Below are 23,347 nucleotides of genomic sequence, written 5' to 3' on the forward strand. Positions count from 1 at the left end.
TGGAAATTCGTACTTATGCAAACGAAAAGTACTAAATTCGTACTTGTGGGTACAAAAAGTACCGAGTATTACTAAATTTTGTACAATTTGGATTTGGGTGAACTGATATAGCAGGATTTCTGGAATTTGGAATTAAGATTACTGTTGGAGGGTAGGATTGAGGTAGTTTTGGAAATTTTTGGTTATGGGTACGAATAGTACTAAATGGTACCAAATCTTGTACAATTTGGATTTGAGTGATCGGATAGAGCAGGAATAGTGAAATTTGAAATTATGATTACTATTGGAGTATCGGATTGGGATACTTTTGAAAATTCGTACTTATGGCTGCGAAAAGTACTAAATGGTACCAAATTTGGTACAATTTGGATTTGGGTGATCGGATACATTTGGAATACCGAAATTCGAAATTAAGATTACTGTTGCAGTGTTGGATAGAGGTAGGTTTGGAAATTCGGACCTATGGGAACAAAAAGTACTAAATGGTACTAAATTTGGTACAATTTGGATTACGATGATCGGATGCAGCTGTAATCCTGCAATTTGGAATTAAGATTACTGTTGGCGTGTACGGTTGAGGTAGTTGTGGAAATTCGTACTCATGGGTACGAATAGTACTAAATAGTACCAAATTTGGTACAATTTGGATTTGGGTGAACGGATATAGCTGGAATCCCGAGATTTGGAATAAGGAGTACTGTTGGAGTGTAGGATTGATAAAGTTTTGGAAATTTTTAGTTATGGGTAGGAAAAGTACTAAAGGGTACTAAATTTGGTACAATTTGGATTTCAGTGATAGGATACATTTGGAATCGTGAAATTCGCAATTAAAAGTGCTGTTGGAGTGTTGATAGAGGTAGGTTTGGAAATTCGTACTTTGGATACGAATAGTACTAAATGGTACCACATTTGGATTTCAGTTATCGGATGTATTTGGAATCCTGAAATTCGGAATTAAGCTTATTGTTTGAACATAGCACTGAGGTAGTTTTGAAAATTTTTACTTATGGGTACGAAAAGTACGAAATGGTACCAAATCTGGTACAATTTGGATTTGGGTGAACGGATATAGCTAGAATCCCGAGATTCGGAATATGGATTACTGTTGGTGTGTAGGATTGATGAAGTTTTTTGAAATTTTTAGTTATGGGTACGAAAAGTACTAAATGGTACCAAATTTGGTACAATTTTAATTTTTGTGATCGGATACATTTGGAATCCTGAAATTCGGAATTACGATTACTGTTGGAGTGTTGATAGAGGTAGGTTTATAAATTCGTACTTTGGATACGAAAAGTACTAAATGGTACCAAATTTGGTACAATTTGGAATACGGTGATCAGATGCAGCTGTAATCCTGAAATTTGGAATTGAGATTACTGTTGGCGTGTGGGATTGAGGTAGTTGTGGAAATTCGTACTCATGGGTACGAATAGTACTAAATAGTACCAAGTTTGGTACAATTTGGATTTGGGTGAACGGATATAGCTGGAATCCCGAGATATGGAATAAGGAGTACTGTTGGAGTGTAGGATTGATAAAGATTTGGCAATTTTTAGTTATGGGTAGGAAAAATACTAAAGGGTACTAAATTTGGTACAATTTGGATTTCAAGGATAGGATACATTTGGAATCGTGAAATTCGGAATTAAAAGTGCTGTTGGAGTGTTGGTAGAGGTAGGTTTGGAAATTCGTACTTTGGATACGAATAGCACTAAATGGTACCACATTTGGATTTGAGTTATCGGATGTATTTGGAATCGTGAAATTCGGAATTAAGCTTATTGTTTGAACATAGCACTGAGGTAGTTTTGAAAATTTATACTTATGGGTACGAAAAGTACGAAATGATACCAAATCTGGTACAATTTAGATTTGGGCTAACGAATGGGGCTGGAATCCCGAGATTTGGAATAATGAGTACTGTTGGAGTGTAGGATTGATAAAGTTGAAATTTGTACTTATGGGTACGAAAAGTACTAAATTTGGCACAATTTGGATTTCGGTGATCTGATGCAGCTGCAATCCTCAATTTGGAATTAAAATACCTGTTGAAGTGTAGGATTGAGGTAGTTTTGGAAATTTTTGGTTATGGGTGCGAAAAGTACTAAATGGTACCAAATTTGGTACAATTTGGATTTGAGCAAACGGCTAGAGCTATAATCTTGAAATTTGGAATTGAGATTACTGTTGGAGTTTGTTTTGGAAATTCGTACTTATGTTTACAAAAAGTACTAAATTTGGTACAATTAGGACTTGGAAGTCTTACGGGTACGAAGATGTTTCAATGCATGGTACAATTTTGTATTGGACTAACGAATAGACCTGGATTCGTGAGATTTAAGATTACTGTTGTTATTTGGTAATAACGTCAGATTTAGGAAATATGTACCATAAATATACGAATTGTACAGGATTTGGTACAATTTGTTATTGTGTAAAGAGAATTTTGAAATATATAGGACTATAAATGGTTTTGGGGTAACAGATAGAGCTGGAAGTGAGGATCGCGGTTGGTGGGTTAAGCCATCTTGGCGCTGAGCACCCCTATTAAAATATCTCAACAATTATGGCTGGCTCTTGATGTGTAGGCGTGAGGCAAATCGGACTTACGTGGTACGAACAGTACTTACATGAAAATAAATATCAATTAGTACAAACATTTTTCTATGTTGACCGTTCTATATGATATATTTTTTATTTGTTTTGTATATCCTTTTCGCATACGAAGTAGCGGGTACTTTGCTAGTAATGTTATAAATCCATTTTGACTGTGTGCATTTTTTATTAGTATGTTTATTTGAGTAAGAATATTTTGCAATACAGGCGCTGTACTATTTGGTTTGTGTTTGTTTTATGCTAGCCAATAAACTGCAAACTGATCAATTTAATGATATTTATTACCTCTGCTGAACAACAGTACATATGTATAGTTATTATGGCCATATCTTTCGATCAGAAGAATAAAGTCAAATGATTCATTTTTGTTTTGATCATAAAACGAAATGTCATGCAAGTAGAACAAAATACCAATATATTAAATCTGTCATTTCCGCAGTCTGGAAATAAGAAGTGCCACATTCGAAAGCACAACTTTCAGAAAAAAAGCGAATAAAGAACCTTTTTTGGCCGGAGCTGATGCAAGAGTTCTTTTGTACGTGCAAACATTCGTTATTGGGGTCAAAAATAAAAACATTAATGAATGAAAACAAACAGGTAAAAATGCGTCAAATTTGGGGAAGCAGAGTTCTTTTACTTTCTATACCCTACACCACACTGTGGGCTTGTCTTTGTGCATTTGTATGTAAAATGCATAAGGAAACAAAGAGCGCATGCTATTGCTTTTGGTGAGAATCGGTTCAGATTTGAATATAGCTTCGATATAAATATATTTGCTTGTATTTTAGGGTCATAACACGCAATGGTTTTTAAAATTCAATGAAATTGGAAAAGTGTGGCCGAATTTGGTCGAGAAATAATTTACCCAAATTATGTTGAAATCTTTGTGGTGTGGGGTATCTATCATATAGTCGGACCCAGACAACTTTGATAATTTCTTTATTGGTTTTTACTTTTAAATACAAGTAAGAAAGTTTCAGTGCCGACAGAGATATCAAGAAAAATTTCTAAAATTGTCTTTTCCTTTTCAAAAGTCCAAGTGGTACATTTAAAAATGCGAAATTGCGAGTACTACAATTACATAATAAGCTTTTTATAAATCCGGCTGTGCGCCCCGATTAGAGCAGAAATTCAAAAAAACCCCATCTTTCAGTTTTGAAAAACTCAGCATCCGTTTGAGTTATATACGGTGGATATATTAAAAAATCATACAATAATTGGAAATTAACACAAAACAACTCTTTTCCTTCAACGCTTTTTTCCTATTTTTTACATTAGTACGACCACAGCTTCGCTCAAATTATTATTTTATGAAGCCCATCGGTGAATCGGACTAAAATAGCTTATTTTATCGAAATACGTTCAAAAGTAATGGTATAGTACAACTGTACGTTAGTTACAATACCCCATACCTCAGTTTCAACATAAGTTAATTTTGTACAAAAAGGTCGATATACTTTCAGCCTCGGACCTAAATAAAGGAGCAAACACATTACTATTGACGTCTATAGGAGGTTTTTGCCACGGAAAAGATATTACCGTGTTAACTAGGGCCGCATACACAACATGTTGCCAATCATTTAAAAAACGATCCCAGACGAGTCTTCAAACTGCACTCATTCTATAATTTGTGTCTGAGGTACACGAAAGAGTGGTCCCCGAAGAAATTGCGCAGCAGTAACAGGGTCGGAAAGAAGAACCTGATGCATGACTAGATGAAATAATACGATGCGTTAAGTTTGGACCAATCAGAAATCCCTGCGAGAGTTATATTGCGGATTTTCCATTTTAGTTGGTGTCGTCAAGGTTTCACTGATCTTTTAGGCCATTATCTCAGGAAGTATGGACTTGCCCCCGAAAAAATGTTCCGTCGTAAAGTGGCCGCAAGGACTATGTATGACAGAAAGATTTATTTTGCTCCCGAACACGAATTAAATAAAAACACTTGTTTTATTTTCAATTTAAAAAGCTTCGATTTATTGTCGGTCTAATATGCCGGTTAAATGTCAACTGACTACTTTCTTATTTTCTAATCCCTTCTTGGGCTACAAAACAAAAGGGAACATATAAAATTGAAACAAGAAGAAATGTGCAAAAACAAACGATCAACAAAGAAATTCGCACAAAGCAAAACATAAACGAAAACAAGATAAAGGGCCACAGTTATTGCTATGTATGTAACAAGCATACAAGCAGAACTAGATCTAGCAACAGTGTTGTTGTTGCCCTTCAAAACACAGAACGAACGAAGAAGACGAATAACATACAAATGCCTAAACCATGTAGGCAATGTTGTTGTTGGTTCTCGCTTAGACGAACACAGCACAAAACAACATAAAAATGACCCCTTTGCAAAACGGACAAACCCGTACCTGCACATTAGGGTGGGACGAACAAAATTAACATTAAGGTGGGCCGTATAAAAAGTTAAATTTAAATAATTTTAAATTAAATTAAAAAACAAAAGACCCAATAAATGCAACATGAATTACAACACAAATAAATAAAAATACATAAAATAATCTGCTCCAACATCCTCCGCCCGTTGAAGCATGAAGGGTTCAATCATCTTGTGGTAATGGAGATATTTTATGGATTGGGCGGCAACTGCATCCATTCTTAGTTTTTAGTTCCACAACTCGTATTTTGCCATCACGACCTGGAATACATTTGGTAATTCTTGCCAGGAGCCACTGTTGAGGGGGTGTGTTGTCTTCATGGACGACTACTAGTTGGCCTTCTACGACATTTTCTTCTTCTTTAAACCACTTGGAGCGTTGTTGGAGCGACAAGAGATAATCTCTGGACCACAGTTTCCAGAACTGTTGTTTCAAATATGATATTTGTTGCCATCGTGTAAGTAACGATGGTTTGGTGACATCTAGAGCCGGTTCGGGTACTGTCACCATCGAACAACCAATTAAAAGATGACCAGGGGTTAAGGCTTCGCCATCATTAGGGTCATCTGATAAGGGAGCTATTGGCCGAGAGTTAAGAATAGCTTCAATTTCAACAATGAGCGTTTGTAGCTCTTCAAATGTGAGATGTGCCTGAGATACATTCTTAACGAGCAACGATTTTGTAGATTTTACAGCTGCCTCCCACAATCCGCCGAAGTGTGGGGCACGAGGGGGTATGAAATTGAATTCAAGACCCATTTGGCAGCAAACAGACTTCATCTTTTGGACAACTTCATCTTTGAAAAACGATTCCTTTAGTTCTTTGAGCTTATTGTGGGCTCCAACGAAATTGGTAGCGTTGTCACAGTATATTTTCTGGGGAATACCACGTCTTCCGACAAATCGCTTGAGACACAGTATAAAGTTGTTTGCTGACAAATCCGAAACGAGTTCCAAATGGGTTGCTTTGGAACTGAAACAAACGAAAACGGCGATGTATGTTTTGTAGGGCGACTTTCCACGTATTCGGTATGACGTCATGAAAGGGCCACAAAAGTCAACTCCAGTCACCAGAAATGGACGTTGAGCTCGAAGACGATCTATTGGCAAATTTCCCATAATTTGCCCCAACAATTTTGGCTTGTAATGAAAACAATGTACGCACTTCCGAACGACTTTTCGGACAACTTCTCTGGCGTTTACGATCCAAATCTTTTGACGCAATATACCCAACAACACCTTTGGGCCTGCATGTAGATGTATACGATGTAAATATTCAACATACAACATAACGAAACGATGATCTTTGGGCAACAAGGCAGGAAAACGAGCATCAAGAGGGATTTCAGCGTTTGCTAGACGTCCGCCAACTCTAAGTATGTTAGTTTCTTTTGTTCCAATTTCCATTTTATGCAAAAATGGAGTCAATTTTTGTAGCGACGGTTGAACGACGTTGCCTTTTTCCAGTGCCTGAAGATCAGAAGCATAACAAGATTGCTGCACAAGCGAAACTGTTTTCCAAAACGCATCTTCAAGTTCAGATGGAGGTACATGAACGACATCAATGGGCTTCAACGAACGATCTACTGGGCACCTGTTGGAAATACGAAAAACATAAGCGATTATTCGAATTACTTTATAATATGAAGAATGCTTATCGAGAATGTCCGAAATGACATTCTTTCCACAGGTTGTGGCTTTGAAGACTGCAGCTTTTCTACGTTCTGGGACATCAAGAGTGAATTCTTCTTCTGTACCAGGCCAATTCGAAACATCTTCTTGAAGAAACGATGGACCACGAAACCAAATTGTATTTGAGAGCTCTTGAGCAGAACAGCCTCGAGATACGATGTCAGCTGGGTTACTTTTCGTCGGAACATGTCTCCAACAGACATTTCTTGTATCTTCTTGGAGTTTTGAGATACGATTTGCAACAAAACAATTCAAAGTCGACGAATGAAGTTTGAGCCACTGAAGGACAATTTTGGAATCTGTCCAAAAGTGCAACGACGAAACGAAATTTTTTATTTTTGGTTTGATTTTGAGCCACGTTTCACTAAGCAAAACGGCAGCACACAATTCGAGACGAGGTAGAGATTGGGCTTTGATGGGAGCTACTTTCGATTTGGCAATAAGTAGTGTTGATTTGTACATACCATTCTCCGAGACACGATAATAGATGCAACAACCATAGGCACGTTGAGAAGCATCTGCGAAACCATGGATTTCACCAAGTCGATCAGGCGAAGTGAGAACGTATCGTGGAACTTCTACTTGGTGAATGAACGACAAGTCATCTTTTATTTGGAACCACAAAGCCTTGAGATGATCACTGAGTGGATCATCCCATCCAATGTTCTGAACCCATAATTCTTGCAGCAAAATCTTACAACGAATGATGATGGGACTCAGAATTCCAAGCAAATCGTAAATCTTGGATACGAGCGACAAAATAGATCTTTTGGTAGGGTTTGTGATATCGGGCAACTCGAAACGATATAGGAAAACATCTTGCTGAGGTTTCCAGGACATACCTAAAGTTTTAGTGATGTCGTTGTCCGATGTTTTAATGACGATTTCTGTATCATCATTCGACGTGAGCGACGCATGGTTACTATTCCACTTGGCCAATTCCATACCATGCCATTTCAAAATTTGTATTAGCTCGTCCCTCTTGAGGGCTAGAGCTTCGATATTATCGGCGCCAGTTAGTACATCATCTACGTAAAGATCTTGTCGTAAGACCTCCGAACCACTAGAATGAGATGTTTTGTATTTATCTGCAATGAGAAACAAACTACGAATTGCCAAAAATGGGGCGGCCGATAAGCCATAAGTTACTGTGTTCAATTGGAATACCTGAAGTTCATCATTTTTATTTGTTCTCCACAAAACAAGTTGAAATCTTCTATCTTGACCATCAATTCGAAACTGCCGATACATCTTCGAAATATCTGCAGTGAGAGCGTATTTGTGCAAACGAAAAGAGAATAATGTGGTGATCAAATCTTGTTGAATTGTTGGACCGACCATCAATATATCATTCAAGGAATGATTCGACGAACTACAAGCTGATGCATCAAATACTACTCGAAGTTTTGTTGTACTACTATGAGGTTTGAGAACACAATGATGTGGTATAATATAGTGTGAACTATTCAACGATTTGGTGTAGAGCGACATGTGCCCGAGCGACACATATTCTTGCATGAATTCTTCATACATCGATTTCAAAGTTTGATCACGTTCAAGCCGTCTTTCGAGCGACAAAAAACGTCTACGAGCCATTTCGAATGTGTTACCAAGATAACTAGGCGATTTCTTGAATGGAAGTCGAACTACTACTCTTCCATCCGAATCAAAACGACTATTTTGGAGAAAATGTTCTTCACATGCTTGTTCTTCTTCAGTAAAGGTTGCAGGAGACTTCGAGTACTCCTCAACTTCCCAGAATCTTTTCAATAAATCATCCATATTTTGATCTTCAAGTGTACTTACAGTCAAATTGCAAGTCAACGATGTCGAATTAGGACGACTGGGCGACGAACCACCAACTATCCAGCCGAAAACAGTATTTGTGAGACACGGTAGACCATTTCCCAATGAAATTCGACCATCCAACAACAAATCAAAAAAGACCTCAGCACTTAAGAGCACATCGATACGTTGTGGCTTATAGAACAACGGATCTGCCAATTCTATATTTTGAGGAATCTTCCATTGTGAAGTATTGAGAAATTCTCCAGGCTGACGAGACGAAATAGTTTTTGTCACTGCGAAATTAGAGGACCACTGGAACGGACTACTTCTGGATTTAATGGTCGCATCGACAGAAAATTTGATTGCTGTCCGAACTTCTCCAATTCCCGATATTTCTTGAGAAAATGGTCTAAATTTGAGCTTTAGCCTCTTTGCTGTTTCCTCCGAGATGAAATTTAATTCCGAACAAGAATCTAATAATGCTCTTACCGATTGAAATGTGCCACAACTATCCTTCATCAAAATTACAGCTGTTGGAATTATCGCTCTTTTGAATGAACGAGCCACGAACGACACTGGATTAGAGCTGGTTGATGGTTGCTGTGAAATCCCATTCGAATTTGAGGTAGTAGGTTGTTCTGGGCTACTGTAGATGTGCAAAAGCGTATGATGTGCAGAATTACAAACTCTGCATCGAGATTTAGAGGGACATTTCGAGACCATATGCCCTTTTCGAAGACAATTAATACAATGTCCACTACGTTTTACGAAGTTAAAACGTTCCGAAACGACGATATTTGCGAACGACGAACAAGTTGAGATGTTATGTTCACTCGAGTTACAGTAACAACAATTCGAATTTGAGTTGACAAAAGTATGAGCCGACCGATTGAATCTAGTATTTGATTTAGGTTTATTTACAACCACTTTTTCAGTAACTTCAGTTCTCTTTCTATGGCTTTCGAGAAACTGACAACGACGACTTAAAAGTTCGTAACACAAGTCCCATGAGGGCAACGATTTGAAGTCTTGTTTTTCATCATAGTTCTCTTTTGTATCACTGTCCAATTTCGATAACACCATATGCACTAAAATTGCATTCATAACATCTGCTTCTGAACCGAGAGATAACAATGAACCACGAACTGCAGAAACCGTATCAATTAGATGACGCAGAGAAACACTGTCACTTTTCTGCATTTTTGGAACGTTAAACAACGACTCTATATGTTCCAAAAATATAAGCACTTTGTTATCGTAACGTTCTTCAAGTCTATTTAAAGCCTTTTCATAGTTTTCTTCACAAACTTGAAACGGTTCGACGACGGCTAAGGCTGGTCCCGATAGACAATTGAGCAGATAATTAAATTTTTCGATCACACTTATTGCTGGGTTATCATTCACCATATTATTAAATGCAGTAATGAATCGTTTATATTCACTGTATTTACCGTCGAATTTGGGCAACTTTAAAGAAGGTAATCGAGAACTACTTGAACCACAAGCCATGGAAGCATTCATTAAACTCATTTCCGCAGATTCTGAGCCACGACTTTTCTTTAACAATTTCATTATTTTTGCTTTTGCCACTATAAATGCTTCTTCTAATTCAACACGAACATTGTCACTAGCATTAATTGCTTCGATTTTAGATTGTACATCGCATAACTGTTTGAAATACGATTCTAAAATTTCAAGTCGACATTCTAAAATGGTCGAATCCATTTTCGAGCCATCTTTTTCCACTTTCTTTTGAATGTTGGCAATGTTTTTCTTTATTGAGCTACGTTGCAATTTAAGAGAAGCTAGTTCAGAGCTACTAGCATTCTCTTCCACAAATTCAACACCGTCTTTAGGCATTTTGAGAGCAACACAATAAAAACAAGCAAATTTAAGAAGAGAAATTAGCTTCTATTTTAAAAATAAAGCGCCAAAAATCGAAAGTTCTCACTCAATATGGTGGTTAAAATGTAAATGTGTTGATTTCTAATATCAATCACAACACGAATATTTGTATGTATGTGTGGATTTCCAAAACTTTGCACGAACGACTATTATTGTTTGTGTATGTGTCACCAAACGCGATTGCGTAACACCAATTTTTTTTCCGAGCCACAAAAACTATCTTTCTGTTTTAAAGAATAATGTTTATTCTTTTCAAAATACAAAGGAATTTATGAGCGACGGCAGCGATTAAAATCAATCGACGAAATGTTGTAAACAAAGTGTCCAAAACGATTTGATTTGTTGCCACAGCGAGTCTGTAGAGCAACAACAACGAGAACCGAAAATGCAATTCACTTTGAGAAACAATGTTCAATTAATTATTTTTAATAATTAATTTACTTTAATTTTATCACTGACCGTCCTGTCACGGTCGCCAAAATGTATGACAGAAAGATTTATTTTGCTCCCGAACACGAATTAAATAAAAACACTTGTTTTATTTTCAATTTAAAAAGCTTCGATTTATTGTCGGTCTAATATGCCGGTTAAATGTCAACTGACTACTTTCTTATTTTCTAATCCCTTCTTGGGCTACAAAACAAAAGGGAACATATAAAATTGAAACAAGAAGAAATGTGCAAAAACAAACGATCAACAAAGAAATTCGCACAAAACAAAACATAAACGAAAACAAGATAAAGGACCACAGTTATTGCTATGTATGTAACAAGCATACAAGCAGAACTAGATCTAGCAACAGTGTTGTTGTTGCCCTTCAAAACACAGAACGAACGAAGAAGACGAATAACATACAAATGCCTAAACCATGTAGGCAATGTTGTTGTTGGTTCTCGCTTAGACGAACACAGCACAAAACAACATAAAAATGACCCCTTTGCAAAACGGACAAACCCGTACCTGCACATTAGGGTGGGACGAACAAAATTAACATTAAGGTGGGCCGTATAAAAAGTTAAATTTAAATAATTTTAAATTAAATTAAAAAACAAAAGACCCAATAAATGCAACATGAATTACAACACAAATAAATAAAAATACATAAAATAATCTGCTCCAACAGACTATTTGCTGAAAAATTTTCAAAACGATCCGGGAGGAGCTCTTAAACTTCACTTTTTCTAAATTCTGTGTGGGAGGTATCCGAAGGAGTGGACCGACATAGTCTATATTCCAACCCGATATATTACCATATGCAAAGTTATGACCGATTCGGTGATTTTTTTTTAATGTTTGTGGGTGAGGTGCCTGAAAGAGTGGACCGATATCGCTCAGCTTCGCACTTAAAATAACACATACACATATCTAGGAAAAAAACAAACTACATTGTTGTACCGTAAAATCTCTCTTGAGAGTGAGAACGTGTGACAAACCATTTTAACCATACAAATTTCTTAATAATTGTAAACAAAGCCCCCATAGAACGGTACTTCCCGATTTTCGGTATTTTGAAGGTTTTGACCTCAAAATCTCACCGAAATGGCTGTAATTTGGTACTTAGTTTTCAATGGAGGTATAAAATATTCCAGAAAAAATATCAGCATCAGAGTACTTGGTCCTCTTTGGGACCAAAAAACTTTCCTCCAGAAATTTGTCAGATTAGGTTCACGTACATTCCGTTTTTCGCTATTTTGAAGGTTGTAACCACTTTTTCTCACCGAACCAACTAACCAACTTTTCTCCGGAAGTTTCTCAGTATAGGTCCACGTTTTGAAAAAGCCCACGGTACCTCCGATTTCCCGTATTTTGAAGGTTTTACCCACATTATCTCATCGAAATGACTGAAATTTGCTATTTAGTATTTTTTGGGGAAAAAAACTTTTCCGCGAAAATTTGTCTACGTTTTGATATAGCCCCCACTAAACAGTGCCTTTGGATTTTAGGTATTTTGAATGTTTTGGTCGCATTATCCTACAGAAATGAGTAAAATGAGGTATATTGTTTTCGTTGGGGATATACAGTATTCCTGTCAGGAATTGTTGTATTGGTCTATTTTTTGGTGTAACCTTATAGAAGGTAACTTTCGATTTTCAGCATTTTGAGGATTTTAGCCACATTATCTAACCGAAGTGGCTGATATGGTATATCGTCATCGTTTGGGGGTACAACATTTACCCCCTGAGAATGGTAAATATTCACGTTTTGATATAGCACCCAGAGGACGTACCCCCGAGTTTCATTATTTTGCCATTGAAGAGATATTGCGGGTTCATAAAAACGTCAAGAAAAAGAACAATTTATGTTAATATGTTGATGTGTACGCAGATGCCTCCTGATTTTACATATTTTCAGTTTGTGCACGCATCGTCAAAATTAAATGACTGGAACATCGTATTTCCGATTCTAAATGGGTATAAAATATCGATGTCTCCTTGGTATTAAACCTTGTTTAAAAGAAAGTGTTATACTCCAGTTAGCACATTCCACTTTTCCTAGGAATAAGCCTTGACATGGCGCAGAATTTAGTACTTTCATAACGAAGGGAAAAAATGTTTCCATTTGACTTCAATAAAACTCACGGTGGAGGGTATACAAAGTTCGGTCCGGCCTAGCTTGACGCTTTTCTTACTTGTTATATGCTCAAAAAAAATCAGAAACATCAGAATTTCAATTTATTTATATATTATGTTATTCGAAAGCTAATCAGAGCTGCTGTCATATTCCACATCTTCTTGGATGGTAGAAGATAAGATTAAGGCTTCGTCAAACGATGGAGGTGCTAAATTCCAAGCAAATACAAAGAAAAATAAAAGGAAAACCAGTTATAATATTAATAAAAATTTCTATTTTTCAATAACACTTAAACTCACATAAATCTCTATATAGAGGGGGGTCACTTACATCGCTCTCATCATTAAAATAGGTCGGGGCAGTTGGTGTGCAACTATTTGCTAGAGTTTCTGGCAAAACTAATTGTGTAGTTGTTTCTACATCATTGTCTACACTTTCCTGCCGCATACTCTGTACTAAGGGTACATTTCCGATAACAATCGGTAATGCTAGAGAATGGTTTATGTAATATGCTCCAGCAATAATCGATATCTGCAGTAAATATTTCAATTGTATAATACCCTGATTTCCAGAATTAGGCACCAAAGAGGGTATTATGAATGTTCCATGGTATTCTCGGTTAGAAAGACGACGACATGTGTCCATATATGATTGTTTTGTAACAACCACACGCCTTTTGCGTTCTTTATAATATGGAATTTTGGCAATATATGTTGTCAGCTGTATTAGTTCCAGTTTATGACCAATTAGTTCGATCATAGATTGATTCTGTATCTCTAGACGATACTTGAGAATTTGATTGGATGCAAATCCACCATATGGTATTGTTAACTTAAAAGTAACTATACCATATGACCAACACCAACAACCTGCTGCGTATGTTTCTTCAGCAGTAATGGGAAACTGATAGAAATCATAATTTATTTAAAGTTTTTATATAAAACGATCTAAAACTTTTACCTTTAATCTTGGAAACAAATTTAGATTGACTTTCTTTAAAATAGTCAAAAGTTTAGTAAAGGTTTCCTTTGCATGGCATTGTCTGTCCACAATTAGTTGTAGTTCATAACGTATCTCTCCATAATTTCCACTATGTGAAGAGGGGCAAGATTTGGGTATGGAAAAATTGAATTTAAATTCATGAGAACCTGCCTGCAATATTCCTCCTCCTCTGGCAATGACTGCACGATCAACACATAACTCATCGGCCCTAAATGCATAATTTTCCGATACATCTTTGCTAATACATTTACCATAGCGTCGGCTATCATTCCAATAGACTTTAGCTTTACCCACAAAACGAATGTGTATACCTACATACATATGTAGATGTTTTTATTCGGAATAATTAGTAATTATTATTTTATTAATTGGTACTTGCTTCGAATATTCTTGTCAACGGTTGTTGTTAAAATAATTGAACCACTAACTTTTTGTCCTGTAAAATAAGTTGATCTAGGACGATTTAGTTTGAATTCACATGTTGTAGCCATATCAACAATTTTAGTAGATTCATGTATTTGCCTCCTGATACAGAATAAAACGCAATTGTTCGATATCCAAAATAATACTGCTATCATATGGAAAATTTGTGCATTAAAAGTCCAAAGAGAACCGGAAAAATAAACAATTTTCATGTACTTCTTGTGGATAGAGAGCGTTTTTTTAAAGAGAATATAATAGAGTTGTGTTGCTTCGAAGCGGACTAGTTCAAAGAAACTATTCCGAGGAAATAAGGATCGGGTTTTTTTCGTTTATATAGTCCATACATTTCTTTTGTCAATCTCGTTCCCTTCGTTATTTTACTTCAATGGACTCATTGGTTCTTTTTGTCGCTATTGTCATTTTGTTTATGATAATGCTTGTGTGTGTGTGTGTGTGTGTGTGAAAGCCCAGCAAACCAAATGCCTGATGTCCGACATATCGGAACAATTTCGGAAGCAAAATCGTTGAGATTTCGTTCCGATTTCTAAACGATTTTTCGTAGAGGAATTGGTTCCGATTTCGGAGAAAATGTCGGAAGTAAATTTCTCTTCGAATATGCTAATGTTTTTCTTGCGATTTCGGTACGAATTCGGATCTATATGTCGCAAACAAATTTCCCTTCGTACAACAACCACCTTTTGTATATATCTAACAAGCAACATTTCAGTTTGTTGTCGAAAAACAAAATTGTTGGTTATAAAATTCGCACATACAATTTTTAAATATTTTAAATATAAATGCAACATATAATAATCTATGCTAGTGCTGATAGACTCAACATATTCGTACACAAGGTTTACATTGTTCTACTATAACTTCAAAATGATAACAGTGAAAATCATTAGATAAGTACAATCTTCCAATAAAAAAAGAAAAATTTATCAATAAAAAAGAGGCGTCAGAGAAAAATTTTTTCCTTCGATATTCACGACATTATTCCAAATCGTTCAGAAATCTTTATGAAGATTCGTAAGATACATCAGATTTGCATACGACATTATTCCGAAATCGTTCAGAAATCTGTACGAAAATTCGGAGGAAAAAATTCGAACTCCGAATTTCCCAAGGATTTTCTTACGAATTCTGACCGAAATCGATCCGATTTCGCTCCGACATTTCTTACCAAAATTATGTCAACCACTTCATATAACTTTCGTTAAGATATCGTTACGATTTCGGATCCGAAATCGGACGTATCGTCCGAATTCTGTTCCGATTTCGTTACGATGTCGGTACGATTGGTTTGCTGGGAGGTTGTTCAGTTAGACCTTGACATGTATGTAGGAAAATATCCAAGATATTTGCAATATAAAAATTAAGTGTATGTGTTTCCGAAAAAATACATCATTTCAAAACTTATAAAATGGTAAATAATTAATTAAAATAATATAATAAAAAAATAATAAACTAATTTTTTTTAAATGTATTTATTAATTAAAGTAGTCTTTTAATGCCTATAGATTTTATTCGTTTAACATAAAAGGAACGGCGACATTTTGCACAAAGTACCATATGAACGAACGTTTGAACTAAAGGGAGCGAAAAGAACAATTCATTTACAATGAGTGAAGGAACTACATTAAGGGGTTATCCTCGTTGTGCAGTATCCCTAGTTGTACGTAGATCTTTCTTTCATCTGAAAGAGCACATCTTAAACTTTTTTGTTGTTGAAAAATATTGTAAAAGCGTATTGAGGAGCCAACGATAACTCGAAAATTAATGGGCCGATTTTCGTATATTTTTGCGGGCGTTTTAAGAACCTAATAATCTTGTATTTAAGCGAAACAGAATTTTAAAAAATCTATTTAAAAAATTGTGAACTGTCAATTTTTGATTTTAAGGAAAAAAAACACCTTTTATGTCCAAAAATTGGGCAAAAAAAAACAGTTTGTCCGCCTAAAGACAAGCTTTTTATGTATTTACTATGGTCACCAAAAGATCGGCCCGCTTGTTTTCGAGGTATCGTTGTCACCGACTACAAAAATACCCTTTCAAGAAAAACCCGTTTTAAGTTGCGCTTCTACACACAAAACACAACGGGTTCTTCAATTTGAACTGTCATATCTCGGTCAATTTTGCTCCAATCGACTTGAAATTTGTAGAGGCATACTCTATACTACCTGTTCTTCACAATAAGTCAATAAAAGGAAGGAAAACATTGATCCTTTCAATGAACTACATTTCTCAACACTAGACAAAATTTCTTGGAACTAGTGATTGGCCATTAAAAAATGAGGCATAAGAAACCCTACAGTCAGCATATCCGATCCCTTGTTATAATATATGTTTCTATTTTATAATTAAAAATTATAAAACTATTTTATTTTAAATAAATAGTTAAATTATTATTCAAAATAGCCTCTTTGAATGTCTTTCTGATTGAGGTAAGTGATATAACTGTATTTTTTTAATTCCTTCCATTGTAGTATCGATACACTGGATATAATGGGTGAAAATCTTTGGCATTGGTATGTTCATTATCCTCTGGATCCTGAAAAGGTGAAGGGTACTTCACGGCCTCTTCAAATCCTGGTGGAGCTAAGGATAAAGAAGAAAATTGTAACATTTATTTTTAGTTCTCAAGTCGAATCTCATATGTTTGATATTTTCTTTTTTTTTCTTTTTCGAGTGGAGATGAGTTGAGTGCACATACCTACGAAGGGTATTGAAAAATCCAGTTGGTTAAATGTTAGAAACCAGATTTTGTGTTGTTCCAGTTACACCGTACATCAGTTGTATGTGCGAACTGATTTTAAACTTTTAACATTGCAAGGCCATGTGACCGAAAGTAGTTCATTTTCAATTTGAATGTTTCCATATCATTCGTCTAAACCGACCACCCGACTTTCGGTATTTTGAAGGTTTTAGCTTCATTATCACACCGAAATGGTTGAAATTTGATACTTAGTCTTCGTTGGGGGTATAGTACTTTCTCGCAGAAATTTGTCGGTATGGGTCCACGCCTTCATATAGCCACCATAGAACGGTACCTCCCGATTTTCGGTCTTGTGAAGGTTTTCGCCTCATTGTCACACCGAAATGGCTGAAATTTGGTACTTAGTCTTCCCATAGAACGGTAAATCACGATTTTCGTAATTCTGAAGGTTGTGACGTCAATATCCCATCAATAGACTGAAATTTGTTATTTAGTTTTCCATGAGGTTATAAAATATTCCAGAAGAGAACTATCAGTATAGGTCCGAGGGTTCCTATATCCCCCATAGAACTGTACCTCCCGATTTTCGTAATTCTGAAGGTTGTGACGTCAATATCCCATCGATTGACTGAATTTTGTTATTTAGTCTTCCATGGGGTTATAAAATATTCCAGAATAGACGCGTACGTCTTAATTTTCAGTATTTTGAAGGTTTTACCGAAATATCGGAAATTTGGTATTTAGTCTTCTTTGAGTCTAAACATTTTCAGCCAGAAATTTTTTGGTATAGATCAACGTTTTGAATTGGCCCCCATGGAACGGTACCTCCCGAATTTCTGTATTTGGAAAGTTAGCCACATTGTTTAACCGAACTTACTGAAATTTGGTATTTAGTTTTCTGCATAAAAGAAAGGAAACTAATTGTTCGATTATACTTCTAAACAACTCATGGTGGAGGGTATAACAAGTTGGGCCTGACCGAACTTAACGCCGTTCTTACTTGTTCCTTTGTAAATTTGTCAAAAAATTGAAAAATAGTAGTTTCTTGCAGGTTCTGGAAAAGAACAATTGTCACTAAATATCGAATTTCAGTTACTATCAACGTCTTCCGAATTTGAAGACAACTACAATTGTTGGAACAACATCTAACAACATCTTATATGGCTGGTGATTTACTTAACCAACAAGCGTAGCAGAATGTTTGGATGTTTGGGAGTTTGCTAGATATCAAAATTTTTAATGCCCTCTTAGCTCAACTCGAAAGAGAGAAATAATAAAAATTTAACAATTTACCTAAATCTCCATAGCACGGTGGATCATCCTCCTCACTTTCTTCTCCGGAATATGATGATGCTTGAATATGAGCAGGTATATTTATATCGCCACCACTTTCCTCATCTTCATCATCGGTTGCAATTTCTAAATTAGCTGCCGATGGTAGGGGTGTAGCATCTTGTAGACTCTCTTTAATTGGGATATTGCCAATAAATATTGGCACTGAAATATTCTTATTGCGATGACAGCCCTTAACTTTAAGTTCGATTTCCAAATAATGATCCAAACGTATTATGCCATCATCATCTGTGTCCGGAGGCATTGAGGGTAAATCTATTTGACCATCATATTGACGGTTCGATAGACGTCGACAAGAATCGTCATATTCTTCATCGGCGACGGTGGTGTGACTCTCCAGTTCCTTATATTCTGGTGTATTGGCCACAAATGTCATGCATTCTACGAATCGAACTTTGTATCCACCTATGTCTGTCATGGATTGGTTTTGTATATTTAGTGTGTATTCCAGTGATTGTCCTGAGGCGTACGCACCATAGGTAGAGATGGACAGTGGGTAAATACCCAATGGGTAAATACCCGGTAAATTGGGTAAATTGGGTAAATACCGGGTAAATACCCATTTGTGGGTATTTATTTGGGTATTTACTATATTGAATCGCTAATACAACATCTTAGACCCTATTTATGGGTTTAGGCTATGAAATCGATTCAAAATGGATAGTTTTACAATACTTTACACAAGTGGGTAAATACTTGGGTAAATACCCGAGTATTTACCCAAGTGTTGGGTAAAAACTCATTAACTGCCGAACCACTTGATGTAGGCTGACAAAATTTGGCTCAAATCTTATTTATGTCAAGAGAATATCTAACATTGAAAATGGGGTCTCTGGGTCCATGTTTTGATATAGCCCCCATATAACCGTACCTCCCGATTTAAGGTATTTTTTGTCTATTTGCCTCATTGTACAATCATAGTGGCTGAAATTTGGCATAGTGAGTTCTCAATATGTAGAAAATACCCTTGCAAAAACTTGTCAACATAGGTCCGCGTTTTCTAATAGGCCCCATATAAGTGTACCCCGATTTCGAGTATTTACCCAAATTTTAGGTAAAAACTCTTTAACTTCCGAACCACTTGACGTAGGCTGACAAAACTTGGCATAAATCTTTCTTATGTCAAAAGAACTTCTGGTACTGAACATGGGGTCTCTAGGTCCATGTTTTATAATAGCCCCCATATAGCCGTACCTCCCGATTTAAGGTATTTTTCATCTGTTAGCCACATTTTACAACCAAATTGGCTGTACTTTGGCACAGTGAGTCCTCAAGGAGTAGAAAATATCCTCGCAAAAATTTATCTATATAGGTCCACGTTTTCTAATAGCCCCCATATAAGGGTACCCCGATTTCGAGTATTTACCCAAATTTTGGGTAAAAACTCATTAACTGCCGAACCACTTGACGTAGGCTGACAAAATTTGGCTCAAATCTTACGTATGTCAAGGGAATATTTAGCATTGCAAATGGGGTCTCTGGGTCCATGTTTTGATATAGCCCCCATATAGCCGTACCTCCCGATTTAAGGTATTTTTCATCTATTAGCCACATTTTACAACCAAATTGGCTGTAATTTGGCACAGTGAGTCCTCAATGAGCATAAAATATCCTTGCTAATATTTGTCAACGTAGGTCCACGCTTTCTTATAGCCCCCATATATGGGTACCCCGATTTCAAGTATTTACCGAAATATTGGGTAAAAACTCTTTATCTGCCGAACCATTGGCGTAGGCTCATAAAATTTGGCTAGAAACTTTCTTATATCAATAGTATTAAAGGTATTGAAAATGGAGTCCCTGGGTCCACTTTTTGATATAGCCGTACCTCCCGATTTCAGAAACCCATATTGGGGCCACAAGAAAACGTGGACCTACGTCGACAATTTTTTGCAAGGATATTTTATACATATTGGGAACCCACTGTACCAAATTACAGTCAGTATGATTGTAAAATGTGGCTAATAGTTAAAAATACCTTAAATCGGGAGGTACGGCTATATGGGGGCTATATCAAAACATGGACCCAGAGACCCCATGTTCAGTACCAGAAGTTCTTTTGACATATGTAAGATTTATGCCAAGTTTTGTCAGCCTACGTCGAGTGGTTACGCAGTTAAAGAGTTTTTACCCAAAATTTGGGTAAATACTCGAAATCGGGGTACCCTTATATGGGGGCTATTAGAAAACGTGGACCTATGTTGACAAGTTTTTGCAGGGATATTTTCTGCTCCTTGAGGACTCACTGTGCCAAATTACAGCCAATTTGGTTGTAAAATGTGGCTAATAGATGAAAAATACCTTAAATCGGGAGGTACGGCTATATGGGGGCTATATCAAAACATGGACCCAGAGACCCCATGTTCAGTACCAGAAGTTCTTTTGACATAAGAAAGATTTATGCCACGGTTTGTCAGCCTACGTCAAGTGGTTCGGCAGTTAAAGAGTTTTTACCCAAAATTTGGGTAAATACTCGAAATCGGGGTACCCTTATATGGGGGCTATTAGAAAACGTGGACCTATGTTGACAAGTTTTTGCAGAGATATTTTCTGCTCCTTGAGGACTCACTGTGCCAAATTACAGCCAATTTGGTTGTAAAATGTGGCTAATAGATGAAAAATACCTTAAATCGGGAGGTACGACTATATGGGGGCTATATCAAAACATGGACCCAGAGACCCCATGTTCAGTACCAGAAGTTCTTTTGACATAAGAAAGATTTATGCCACGGTTTGTCAGCCTACGTCAAGTGGTTCGGCAGTTAAAGAGTTTTTACCCAAAATTTGGACAAAAACTACCTTAAATCGGGAGGTACGGTTATATGGGGGCTATATCAAAACATGGACCCAGAGTCCCCATTTTCAATGCTAGATATTCTCTTGACATAAGTAAGATTTGAGCTAAATTTCGTCAGCCTACGTCAAGTGGTTCGGCAGTTAAGGAGTTTTTACCCAAAATTTGGGTAAATACTCGAAATCGGGGTACCCTTATATGGGGCCTATTAGAAAACGTGGACCTATATTGAAAAATTTTTGCAGGAATATTTTCTGCTCCTTGAGGACTCACTGTGCCAAATAACAGCCCATTTGGTTGTAAAATGTGGTTAATAGATGAAAAATACCTTAAATCGGGAGGTACGGCTATATGGGGGCTATATCAAAACATGGACCCAGAGACCCCTTGTTCAGTACCAGAAGTTCTGTTGACATAAGAAAGATGTAAGCCAAATTTTGTCAGCCTACGTCAAGTGGTTCGGCAGTTAATGAGTTTTTACCCAACACTTGGGTAAATACTCGGGTATTTACCCAAGTATTTACCCACTAGTCTAAAGTATTGTAAAACTATCCATTTGAAACGAATTTACAACCTAAACCCAGGAATAGGGTGTAAAATGTTGTATTTCCCATTCAATATAGTAAATACCCAAATAAATACCCACAAATGGGTATTTACCCGGTATTTACCCACCGTGTGGGTATTTACCGGGTAAATACCCGGTAAAAACCATCTCTAACCATAGGGTACTTTCAAAGAGTATAAAATAGTTCCACTAGCACAAGGCCAACAGCCAATAGAGCTGGTCTCTTCCTGTTGTAGAGGTACCTATAACATAAATATTCGAATAATACGAGTAGTTCGAATTAAAATATACATTTTGTCTCTCTTACCTTAAACTCCGGATTCATATTCAAATCGACTCTCTTCAGCACAGTCAATGGTCTGGTGAATATATTATCATAACGATATGGCCTGTCTACACGCAATTCCAAAAAGTAACGGATGTGACCATGATTACCGCGACACGATGTGGGACATGATTTAGGCAAACGGAACTTGTAGGGAAACACATACGTATCCGGCGGCAATACTTCTTCATCATAAACAACAATTGTTTGATCAATGTACACCTCGTTGGCTTTGTACTGAGCTGTTCCACTATCTTTTTCGGCTTCACTCCAATGGACTTTAGCTTCACCCAACAGTCGTATGCGAATATCTAGAAATATTTACAGATTTTTATTATTAAGAAAATGTTTTTTTTTTGTTTTCTCAAATCTTACTTCGTATAGTCTTCTCTTTGGTTGTTCTTAATAGAACCGTTCCGATTATCCATTCGCCACTGAAGTAAACTCCGTTTCTCTGATTTAGACGAAATTTGCACTTTGATGGCATTTCGATCGATTAGTTCGCTATTGACTGAAAATGAATTGATAGTGTCGTCTCGTTGGTCGAATAGCATCTTTTAATCCGCAAAAAACAATGCCGCCAAAAATAGCACGAAAAACATCTCTCACACATCGCTGGAAACAACAATCAATAGGTGACCAATATGACCTAGAAAAACAGAGGAAAATAGCTAAAGAGAAATATTGTTATTATTAAGAATAGAACAATGTAAAGAGAATTTGTTTTGGGGCCCTTGGAATGCCCAGTGGTAAAATTAGAAAGCAGCACGTAAAGATCATACGAAATTTAGATTTAAGGTGAACCGAAGAAAGCATAATAGAATATCCATAATTAGTATAACAGTATAGGAATTCAATAACTTTTATCTATTGAAAATTTATTTTTTTTGTAATAACTACAAAACAGAGAAATTAATATTTTGAAAATTAAAACGTTACTTAATTGGAACTTTTACATATTTTACAGAATTTAAAGATTTTAATTTTTTAAGTAATTTAACTTACTCCCACTTTAATAACAAAAAGTTTTTATATTGTGTTATACACCTTTTCATACCCTCAGCATTTATGCTAACGAGGGTATATACACATTCATAAGATCAAAATGTGACTCATGGAAATAATGGTTTTAGACCCCATGTATGTTTGGACGAAATGTGTTTCAGACAATTTGGAGTTGATTTAGCCATGT

The 23,347-nt window shown here is 36.4% G+C and overlaps 3 protein-coding genes across 6 annotated transcripts; all 3 read right to left on the reverse strand.

The window, feature by feature from the left end:
* Positions 1 to 5,180: 5,180 nt before the first annotated feature.
* On the reverse strand, positions 5,181 to 10,358 carry LOC141391284 (uncharacterized). Its single transcript, XM_073964195.1, has 4 exons — positions 9,420 to 10,358; positions 7,069 to 8,765; positions 6,304 to 6,612; positions 5,181 to 5,991 (listed from the first exon to the last, which is right to left on the reverse strand). Exons 1-4 carry the CDS (start codon positions 10,356 to 10,358, stop codon positions 5,181 to 5,183), a joined length of 3,756 nt encoding a protein of 1,251 aa, XP_073820296.1.
* Positions 10,359 to 13,062: 2,704 nt separating this feature from the next.
* LOC141390789 (arrestin domain-containing protein 17-like) lies at positions 13,063 to 14,543 on the reverse strand. 2 transcript variants are annotated; one of them, XM_073963758.1, is made up of 4 exons: positions 14,356 to 14,543; positions 13,935 to 14,287; positions 13,274 to 13,877; positions 13,063 to 13,182 (listed from the first exon to the last, which is right to left on the reverse strand). In XM_073963758.1, exons 1-4 carry the CDS (start codon positions 14,465 to 14,467, stop codon positions 13,103 to 13,105), a joined length of 1,149 nt encoding a protein of 382 aa, XP_073819859.1. In that variant the 5' UTR covers positions 14,468 to 14,543; the 3' UTR covers positions 13,063 to 13,102. The 2 variants fall into 2 exon arrangements, with proteins under 2 accessions (XP_073819859.1, XP_073819863.1); XM_073963762.1 differs by having other exon boundaries at positions 13,305 to 13,877; positions 14,356 to 14,523.
* A 2,175-nt stretch (positions 14,544 to 16,718) lies between these two features.
* On the reverse strand, positions 16,719 to 22,993 carry LOC141390856 (arrestin domain-containing protein 17-like). Of its 3 annotated transcripts, none has more exons than XM_073963806.1 (3): positions 22,138 to 22,261; positions 18,409 to 18,879; positions 16,719 to 16,997 (listed from the first exon to the last, which is right to left on the reverse strand). In XM_073963806.1, exons 2-3 carry the CDS (start codon positions 18,842 to 18,844, stop codon positions 16,867 to 16,869), a joined length of 567 nt encoding a protein of 188 aa, XP_073819907.1. In that variant the 5' UTR covers positions 18,845 to 18,879; positions 22,138 to 22,261; the 3' UTR covers positions 16,719 to 16,866. The 3 variants fall into 3 exon arrangements, with proteins under 3 accessions (XP_073819907.1, XP_073819902.1, XP_073819913.1); XM_073963812.1 differs by lacking the exon at positions 16,719 to 16,997 and adding an exon at positions 22,531 to 22,993 and having other exon boundaries at positions 18,796 to 18,879; positions 22,138 to 22,466; XM_073963801.1 differs by lacking the exon at positions 22,138 to 22,261 and having other exon boundaries at positions 18,409 to 18,886.
* Between the last annotated feature and the right edge of the window lie 354 nt (positions 22,994 to 23,347).

This window comes from Musca autumnalis, unplaced genomic scaffold, assembly GCF_047663935.1.
Source record: "Musca autumnalis isolate F117 unplaced genomic scaffold, ASM4766393v1 scaffold_1, whole genome shotgun sequence".
Lineage (NCBI taxonomy): Eukaryota > Metazoa > Arthropoda > Insecta > Diptera > Muscidae > Musca > Musca autumnalis.